Genomic DNA, 10,358 nt, shown 5'->3' with positions numbered 1-10,358 from the left:
TAACTTATCATTACTCGTGAACGGATCGTTCGATTTAAGCTGTCTTCATTTTGTTGTGTTCATTTATAAAATTAAAAAAAAATTAAAAAATTGGCATTGTCTAGTCGCACCGTCTTCGGACGCTCTTCTCTGGATATATCTTCCACACCAGCTGTAACGAAACCACAGGGCAGTCTCGTTTGACAGCTGGGTGAGTTCCGCACAACCCTGTTTTTTCATGCCAAACGTCAAGCGGAGCATAGCGGAGGACTTCATTCGAAACGTGACAAAGTGCAGATCAGTTTTAAAAACAAACGTGTTGCGACTTGATTTGAAGTTCAATTAGTAGATTTTTCGTAGTATTTAATAGAAGGTTTTGCCGAAGCTGGTAAAGTAAAGCTGGTGTAAATGTAAACAATCAAGTAGAGTCAATTTATGCTGAAGTCTTAATTATTTCGGTTAGCAGTCACTATCATTTCAACTGGATAAGACTAGTCAGATACGCAGTCAGTAAGGTTTCAGGTAGAATATTGAAAAAGGAACACGACAATGTGAGTGTAAAAGTTTATTGAGGAAACATTAAACCAATCAAATATATTTTCAGCTTTGAAGCTGCATAAAAGCTACTATCAGAACGTCTTTTCGTCTGCCTGAAAACCTATCCGAACAATCTTCAAAGATTGTCTGGCGGTTCTAGTCGAACCAAAGATGAACGACAACACAGAGAAACACTGTACCAAGTGCGATCGACCGGATTCGGCGGACAATCTCGTCGGTTGTGATACCTGCGAGACGTGGATGCATTTTGGGTGCGCGGGAGTAACGGATTCCATTGCAGATGCTAATCGTAGTTGGAAATGCGATCAATGCCGCATCGAGGATACCATGACCCAGTCTCGAGTGTCAACCGGTCGCTCCGGATCCAGTAAACGCTCTTCACGGGTGGAGTTGAGCCTGCAAATGATGGAGGAGCAGAAAGCCTTGCGGATGAAGAGGATAATGGAGGAGGCCGCTGTACAACGAAAGCTTGCCGAGGAGGAGGAAAAGTTTTTAAAACAGAAATACGAGCTGCTTATTGCCGAAGCAGATAATGCGGAAGAAGAAAGTAGTAGGAAGACTGAATTGAGTAGTAGAGCTAGTCGAGCAAAAGTTCAATCGTGGCTGAGTAAACACCAAGCCGGCGCAGCCCAGCAAGTAGCAGCTGTGCCGTCCAGTAACGTGTTGCCATCGGTAATTAGAAAAGCTCACCAGTTTGGTTTTCCCAGATCTCTTCCCATTGCTGAATCGACGATGAATAAGACTGCGATTCTGGCGTCGGATGTGTTAGAACCAGAGATTCGACGACCAACGATGATTCCAACGTTACCCTCGGTACAAACCAGCAGTCAATGTGGTGGGTATACAGGATTGGACAGTGTGTCTTATTCTATTGCCGTCCCAACGCCGTTAGTTTCCAATCAAATCACATCAGTGACTGGGGGTATTTCTGCGTTGCGTATATCTACTGCTAAACCGATGCAGGAATCGCAGTATCCGATCTGTAAGCAAGGATTAAGCGGGATGCAGCAAGTGAGGACAAATCCTACTTCGTCAAATGCAGTTATGGGTGTGCCGACAGAGAGTCTAGTTCCATCTTGGATAAACCGGAACCCCATTTCTTCATCAATCCAGGCTCAAACAATCAACAACGTTACAGGTGGTCTAGCGAACATCTACCCTTCGGTGTCATCTGGCGCGCAACAGGATAATGGAAACGTGAAGCTGCCGACAGGAATTTCTAGCTACAAAACAGTGCAACCAGTCAGTCAAGTGGGTCATTCAGTGCCGGTGCGAGGTCTTGGTCCATCAGGAGAGCAACTGGCTGCGAGGCAAGTAATACCTAGGGAACTTCCAAGCTTTTCTGGAAACCCTCAAGAATGGCCGCTGTTCTATAGTTCATTCTGTAATTCAACGGAGGCATGCGGTTACTCTGATGCTGAGAACTTAGCGAGGTTGCAACGATGTTTGAAGGGGGATGCACTGGAAGCAGTCAGAAGCAGGTTGTTGATGCCACAGTCGGTACCATTTGTGATTGATACGTTGCGAAGGTTGTATGGTAGACTGGAAATACTAATTCACTCGCTTCTTCAAAAGCTGCGTACAGTCCCGTCTCCGAAAATCGACAATCTTTACTCGTTGATCACATTTGGACTTGCAGTACAGAACGTAGTCGATCAAATGTGCGTTGCAAATTTAAATGACCATTTGTGGAATCCGACTTTACTTCATGATCTGGTGGAAAAACTTCCTCCTCAGCTCAAAATGGAGTGGTCTCGTTTCAAAAGAAGTAGCACTAGTGTCAATATGACGACATTCAGCACATTCATGTCCGAACTAGTCGTGATGGCTTCAGATGTCACGCTTCCCATGGATGTTTTGAGGACACAGAACACGTCCAACAAAACTGGACGAGAAAAGCAGAAGTTGTTTGTACATTCCGAGGATGTGCAGACTGGGAAAGTGGAGATCCAGGAGAAGAAGCCGTCAATAGAACCGGTGAAGAAGACCTGTACGTATTGCAGTAACGAAAATCACCTAATCGTGAACTGCGTAAAGTTCGAAGCGCTTAACATGGATGAAAGGTGGAAAGCCATTACACAGAAGAATTTGTGCAGAAGCTGTCTCATACCGCATCGAAAGTGGCCTTGCCGTTCCAACAAGGAGTGTGGCATCGACGGATGTAGAGTACGTCATCACAAGTTACTACATTCGATTAGGAACCCTTCGCAGAATAGAATGGAAACAGCTAGCACATCGCAGTCTTCGAATAGTGTCAAGAGCGTCGTCCACCAGAATCTTCACTCTTCAGTTGCGTACTCGTTGTTCCGATATTCACCTGTGACAATTCATGGCAATAGTCAGCAAATCAGCACCTTTGCTTTCCTAGATGACGGGTCAACGTCTACTCTACTCGAATCTGGTATTGCATCGGCGTTAGGTATCACTGGACCAACAGATGACCGGATCGAGAGAAGAGAGGGGATCGCAACGGGTTATTGTGGTCATTGCCGGGGATAGAGGGAAGTTCAAGCTCAACAACGTGCGAACAGTGCAAGAGCTTCGATTACCAAGTCAGACAATGCAGTACGATCAGTTGCAGAATACCTATCCTCATCTAAAAGGATTGCCGGTTTGCAGTTATGAGGGAGCTACACCGGGCATCATTATCGGGTTAGAACATGTGCGACTTATAACTTCTTTGCGAGTACGAGAGGGCGGAGAAAATGAGCCTGGGGCAGCAAAGACACGCCTAGGTTGGTGTGTCTATGGAAAGAACTCTGACAACGGAATCATGGTGGAACAGTTAAATTTACATCTGCTTGCTGATTCGGAAATTCGAGAGCTACACGATTTGATGAAGCAGTATTTCGTCGTCGAGGAATCGAGCGTGACCATTAAGCCGGAAGCTGAAGAGGACAAACGTGCGCGGGCAATAATGGAGACTACAACTCGTCGAGTGAAGATGTCTTTCGAAACAGGTTTGTTATGGAAGTATGATCACTTTTCATTCCCGGACAGCTATCCAATGGCGGTACGACGAATGAAGGCCTTAGAAACGCGATTGAGTAGAGACCATGTCCTTGAAGCTAAAGTGAAGGAGACGATTGCACAGTATGAAGCGAAGGGATATGCACACCGGATCACCCCTGAGGAACTCCAAACGACAGATTCAAGTAAGGTATGGTACTTGCCACTAGGAGTGGTGCAAAATCCGAAGAAACCAAATAAAATTCGGCTTATTTGGGATGCTAAAGCGCGAACGGGAGGAGTCTCTTTCAACGACATGTTGATGAAAGGACCAGATCTGTTGGTGGCATTGTTGTCCGTACTTCTCCGCTTTAGGCGAAGAAATATTGCGGTGGTAGGCCACAGTAGAGATGTTCCACCAGATATTTATTAGGTGTGCGGATAAGCAGTCTCAAAGGTTTCTGTTTCGAAAGTCTCCAGAGTTGTCTCCTCAGATCTACGTAATGGACGTAGCCACATTCGGTGCAACCTGCTCGCCTAGTCTGGCGCAGTATGTTAAGAATAAAAACGCAGCAGAGTTCACCGAAAGATTTCCAAGGGGGCCGAAGGCTATTATAGAGAACCATTATGTAGATGATTTCCTGGACAGCGTAGATTCAGAAGCGGAAGCAGTACAGCTGGTCAACGAAGTAAAGTATGTGCACTCACAAGCGGGGTTTGAGATCCGAAACTTTTCTTCCAACTCTGTTGAAGTTCTGGCTGAAATCGGAGAGCAAAGAGCGCCACAAACGGTGTCCCTGAATCTGGAGAAATCCTCAGAAACGGAGAGAGTGTTAGGTATGGTTTGGAGGCCGACCGAGGACATCTTTACCTTCGATCTAAGTACAATAAAGGACGAGGTTAGAGCGCTGATTGCAGGTTCAGTTACACCAACCAAAAGACAAGTTCTGAAGGTCATAATGTCGCTATTTGACCCATTGGGCCTCATTTCCCATTTTGTCGTCCGAGGGAAAATTTTGATGCAGCTAATCTGGAGATCCGGAACGGATTGGGATGAACTGATATCGGAAGACCTTCGAGAAAAGTGGGATTGTTGGTGTCGTTCTATGCAGAATCTGGACGAAGTGGCGGTGCCTCGGTGTTATTTTAAAGGAATTCACAGTTCTCATCTTGGTAATATAGAGGCCCACATGTTTGTTGATGCGAGCGAACTAGCATGTGCTGCAGTTCTTTACCTCCGAATTGCTGATAGTGGCCAACCTCGTTGCGCACTAGTAGCGGCGAAAACAAAAGTCGCACCGTTGAAGCCTCTGTCAGTGCCTCGTCTTGAGTTACAAGCTGCGATGATTGGAACGAGATTATTGAGTAGTGTTCTGACATCCCTGGATCTTCCTGTGTCGAGGCGATTCCTGTGGTCCGACTCGTCAACCGTACTTTCGTGGTTGAGATCTGACAGTCGTCGGTATCACCAGTTTGTGGCCTTCCGAGTAGGGGAAATTCTTACGTCGACCAGCATGGATGAGTGGAACTATGTGCCCTCCAAACTCAACGTGGCTGATACCGCTACCAAGTGGAAAGATGCGCCCAGTTTCGATAGTAAGAGTTCTTGGTACAACGCGCCAGATTTCCTGTACAAGTCACCGGAATACTGGCCATCGAAACCTTCGCCAAGTAAGTTGGAGACAGATGTTGAACTTCGTGCAGTGTTCATGTTCCACGGTACAATACAGCCACCGCTGATAGACATTTCTAGATTTTCGAACTGGAACCGACTGTTAAGAGCCACAGCATACGTTATACGAGGTGTTCATCGTTTCAAGGGTGAGAAAAGTCCGAAACCAGTTATATTGACCCAGCAGGAACTCAAGAATGCTGAAAACTTACTATGGAGACAGATACAAGCTGATGCTTATCCCGACGAAGTAGCGATTCTGAAACGTAATCGAGCGTTTCCGGAAAGTGCAGTATCAATTCCGAAATCGAGTTCGATATATCGTTTTTCGCCGTTCCTGGATGAGGAGGAAATCATTCGGATGAACAGCAGAATTACAGCGGCGCCGGGGGTTCCATTAGAAGCAAAGTTACCAGTTTTGTTGCCGAAGAAGCATTCTACGACGGTTCTTCTTGTGGATCAATATCATAGGCGGTTCCTACACGGAAATGGAGAGACGGTGTGTAATGAGTTGCGTCAACGCTTCTGTATTCCAGGTCTACGAGGTTTGATCCGAGAAGTATCCGGAAAGTGTCAGTTCTGCCGCATTAGAAAAGCTACTCCACAGCCTCCTATGATGGCACCATTGCCAGAAGCTAGGGTGACTGGATTTGTAAGACCATTTACACACACCGGAGTGGATTATTTCGGGCCATTGATGGTAAAACAAGGACGCAGCCTTGTTAAGAGATGGGTGGCACTATTTACTTGCCTCACGGTACGTGCCATACATTTGGAGATCGTGCATAGTTTGTCCGCTCAGTCTTGTGTGATGGCAATTAGACGCTTCGTTGCTCGTCGCGGTGCTCCAGAGTCATTTTACAGTGACAACGGGACAAATTTTCTGGGAGCAAGTAATTTGCTGGCGAAGCAGATACAGGACATCAACGAGGATTGTGCCTCAACGTTCACCAACTCTAAAACCAGATGGCACTTCAACCCACCTTCAGCACCACACATGGGTGGATCGTGGGAGCGGATGGTACGCTCCGTGAAGACTGCCATGTTAGCAATAGCCGATCATCCACATCATCCGAGCGACGAAGTTCTGGATACAGTACTCCTAGAAGCTGAAGCTATTGTCAATTCCAGGCCGCTCACGTACATACCGCTGGAGTTTGCAGAGCAAGAAGCATTAACACCAAACCACTTCCTGCTCTTCGGTACAAAAGGTATTTCGCAAAACGAGATGGCGATCAACTTAGGTGGTAGTGCATTACGGGATAGCTGGCGTCTTGCGCAAAATTTGGTGCATCACTTCTGGACACGTTGGATTCGTGAGTACCTTCCAACAATCAGCAGGCGCACCAAGTGGTTCGAACCAAAGAAGCCACTCGAACCTGGAGATTTGGTTTTAGTCGTCGATGAAGGAAAACGATATGGGTGGCTCAGAGGTCAGGTCGTAGATGTGATCAAAGCAGCTGACGGACAAGTACGGCGAGCGGTGGTGCAGACGAAGAACGGGCTAGTGACTCGACCAGCTGTAAAGCTGGCTCCCCTGGATCTCAAAGTATCTGGGTCCTCCGGAACTACACGGGCGGGGGAATGTAACGAAACCACAGGGCAGTCTCGTTTGACAGCTGGGTGAGTTCCGCACAACCCTGTTTTTTCATGCCAAACGTCAAGCGGAGCATAGCGGAGGACTTCATTCGAAACGTGACAAAGTGCAGATCAGTTTTAAAACCAGCTGTCTCTTTGTACCGTTGTAGTGTACGGGATACAAACCGTTCATTAATAGAAACCGTTTTAAGCAGCTCTTGGATCTGTTTAGCCGCCTTCCTGCTTAAATAACGCAACACGCTTCTGGAAATAAGAAATCGAACAAAAACTAACGGGACCGCTAATCTTGATGAGGGACATCACACCAGAATAATCTGGACTTATACAGATTTTTCCGACTTTTTGAACGGTTTTATTAAGCTTGCCCTGTAATTTGTATGTTTGTATGTTTGTAACATGTTTGTCTGTAGCGCTTTACCACATTAATAGAAAGTTGACCCCCTTTCTTTTGTCCGATTGATCTGAAATTTGGAACACACCTTTATCTCTGTAGTCATTATAAAACTGCGTATTTCATGATCTTGAATCACATCACATATTCGGAATCGGATCACATATTTTCTCAAAACCTCTTCGATATGTGTGTTCCAAAACCCCATCAATTTGGGTATCAAATGAAAGGGCTTGACTAGTAGAACACAGTTATTCACGAGGAATGCAAATCCAAAATGGCCGCCACCACAAAATGGCAAATTACATACCTTCTCAAAACCCCATCAATATGGGTAAAACACTGTTTATCTTTTTTCCTACTAAAGCACAGTAAATGCGAATGCTAAATGGATACCATCAACATTGTCAAATTCATAATAACTCTGTCAATCAATGATACTAAAACTCAGATGATGCTTCAATACCGAACTTATAAATTTAACCCTTTGCGGTCGTATTAAATTTTGACCTATTGGTCGCAATTATTTTTACTTGAAAAGGCAGTGAAATTTGAAAACTTTGTGAAATGATGATGAACAAGATTCCTATATGTGTTGCAAACTTTTGATAAGTATTTACTATATAATGTTTTCATGTTTATGTTTAACACGTTCATGCCGGCGCGTACCACCAGTGGCCCACACTTCTTCTTCTTCTTCAATGGCACTAACGTTCCTAGAGGAACTTCGCCGTCTCAACGTAGTATTACTTGCGTCATTTTTATTAGTACTTAGTAGAGATTTATATGCCAAATAACACGCCTTGAATGCATTCTGAGTGGCAAGCTCTAGAATACGCGTGATCACAGTGCAAGTCGGAGGAAATTTCTTTGACGAAAAATTCCCCCGACCAGAACGGGAATCGAACCCGAACACCCGGCATGTTAGTTATGACGCTAACCACTCGGCCAAGGGAGCACAAATGGCCCACACTAGACTATCTGATCATTATTGTGTCATTGTGTCATTATTCGTAGCCTGTAAAAACAAACGAATGCCACTGGAAGAAGTGTTTTCTGCGAGATCATCATCGGCGTGAACGTGAAACAATTTCTATAATTCTTCTTCGTGTGATTTTTTTCGCATGTGTCACAAAAATAATTAGTTTGGTGTCTTTCTTATAATATTAGTATACTTCATTGCTGTGATGGCTGAGAGCAGACAAACGACCCGACGTGTTATTACAAATTTTCAAATTTTTATTACAAAAAAAAAATCAGGTTTTTTGAGACTAAAAACACAAATTTGATTATGGCAACCCTGCATCATATTACAAGACTGCAGTGTTACCACTTTTTTCGCTTCAAATATCCGATACAGTAATGCACCGAAATCCGAACAGCGTTTACGGAGCGAACATTACCTACTAAAAATATTGCTACAACATAGCATGAAACCGTGCCATTCCAGTCGAATCAGAAAACATTAACCCTTTCTTTACGAGCGTCGTCTTTAGACGACATGAAATTCATACTGCTCTTCGATCACACCAGCGCGATGTGCATACTTTTCGGCGCAGTGCTCCGTACAGAGGGTAGCATTTCGGCGGAGCACACTGCCGTAATGAAAGTTAAGTAAGGTTAAGTAAGGTAATTATTACCCGTGGAAGGCAAGTCTTTGGGCCTTTTTGAAGTGTTTAGAAATAATTTAATTGGTATCAATTTGCTGCAGCTCGGCGAAAAGCTAATCATTAATTATAAATCTAGCCAACTACCGGCTGTCTGATGGTTGAAATGGCCGAATCAACCAATCAGAATCTAGTATCTCCCATTAGGAGTAGTCCCTCATACGAACAAACCGGGATAAATTCAGTATGCAGCCACTAAAGTGTATAGGGTTTCATTGTACGCGATGCTGTTAAATTCGAAGGTGATTAAGTTTTACAAATTAAAAGTCGACGAAATACACAAATGTATAAATTTATGTTTGATCAACATACCTTGGATCCAGTAGCGTAGTGAGACCAGGTGACACCCGGGGCGGGTTACCAGGTTGTCACCACTCCATAATACTTGGTTTTTGTTTTCCAATGAAAAATCAAACTTATCTAAACGCGAAACGTATTTATTATAATATAAAATTTATTATAATATAAGATGGGACGAACAAAAAATCACAAAGTCTTCACGCCTGATAAGCCTCTCCACAAGATGCCACAGAAACGTACACAGTTAGAAACAGCTTCAAATTCACTGTAAGATTTGGAACCGATTCATGAATGTCCCACTTCGTGATGAATTGTAACACACACAATGCAATCTCATTAATGACATAATTAGAATTAATTTCAGCGGGCTTCAAATGTCTACGGAGTCTTGTATCTCTTGCGAAAGCTGCCATCCCGTAACTTCTTATTTGCCAGTTTGTCAAATCGTCTTTTACAGTTCGCTGTCAGGTACTCATAACATGCTTGAATCGCTTTAACATTTTCGCAGCTGTTAGGCACGCCGTCATGTTTTTGATCCCAACATCTCAAACAACATTCCCCTCTTGTACAGTTTTTACGTCAATGATATAGATGATTGTCTAACTAGAGACTGCACGCTGAGAGAACTTGCAGACGATGGAGTTATTTCCATCACGGGTACTAATCCCGCCGTTCTGCAAAAATCCTTGCAAGATACCCTGAACAACCTGTTCACGTGGGCTCTCAAGCTGGGTATCGAATTCTCTACGGAGAAAACCGAAATGGTCGTTTTTCCTAGGAAGCACGAACCTGCTCAATTCCAGCTTCACCTATCCGGCAAAGCGATCAAGCACTCGATGTTTTTCAAATACCTTGGAGTATATTTTGACTCTAAATGTACCTGGGGAATACACATTGCGTATTTGAAACAGAAATGCCAGCAAAGAATCAATTTTCTCCAAACAATAACCGGAACATGGTGGGGCGCCCATCCAGGAGACCTCATTCAGTTGTACAAAACAACGATATTATCAGTGTTAGAATATGGCAGTTTTTGCTTCCGATCAGCTGCCAGGATTCATATTCTCATGCTGGAGAGAATACAATATCGTTGCTTGCGTATAGTCATGGGGTGTTTGCATTCGACACATACGATGAGTCTCGAAGTTTTGGCAGGAGTACCCCCGCTTACTCTTCGGTTCACAGAATTATCCTACAGATTTCTCATCCGTTGCAAGATCATGAATCCATTGGTGATTGATAA

The 10,358-nt window shown here is 44.3% G+C and overlaps 1 protein-coding gene across 1 annotated transcript; it reads left to right on the top strand.

Moving 5' to 3' along the window:
* The first annotated feature begins 3,989 nt into the window (after window positions 1–3,989).
* LOC129773732 (uncharacterized) lies at window positions 3,990–6,785 on the top strand. Its single transcript, XM_055777377.1, has one exon. It carries the CDS (start codon window positions 3,990–3,992, stop codon window positions 6,783–6,785), a length of 2,796 nt encoding a protein of 931 aa, XP_055633352.1.
* Window positions 6,786–10,358: the final 3,573 nt, after the last annotated feature.

This window comes from Toxorhynchites rutilus, chromosome 3, assembly GCF_029784135.1.
Source record: "Toxorhynchites rutilus septentrionalis strain SRP chromosome 3, ASM2978413v1, whole genome shotgun sequence".
Lineage (NCBI taxonomy): Eukaryota > Metazoa > Arthropoda > Insecta > Diptera > Culicidae > Toxorhynchites > Toxorhynchites rutilus.
The sequence above is the reverse complement of the archived record's forward strand: the minus strand, read 5'-3'. Positions and strand labels throughout refer to the sequence as shown.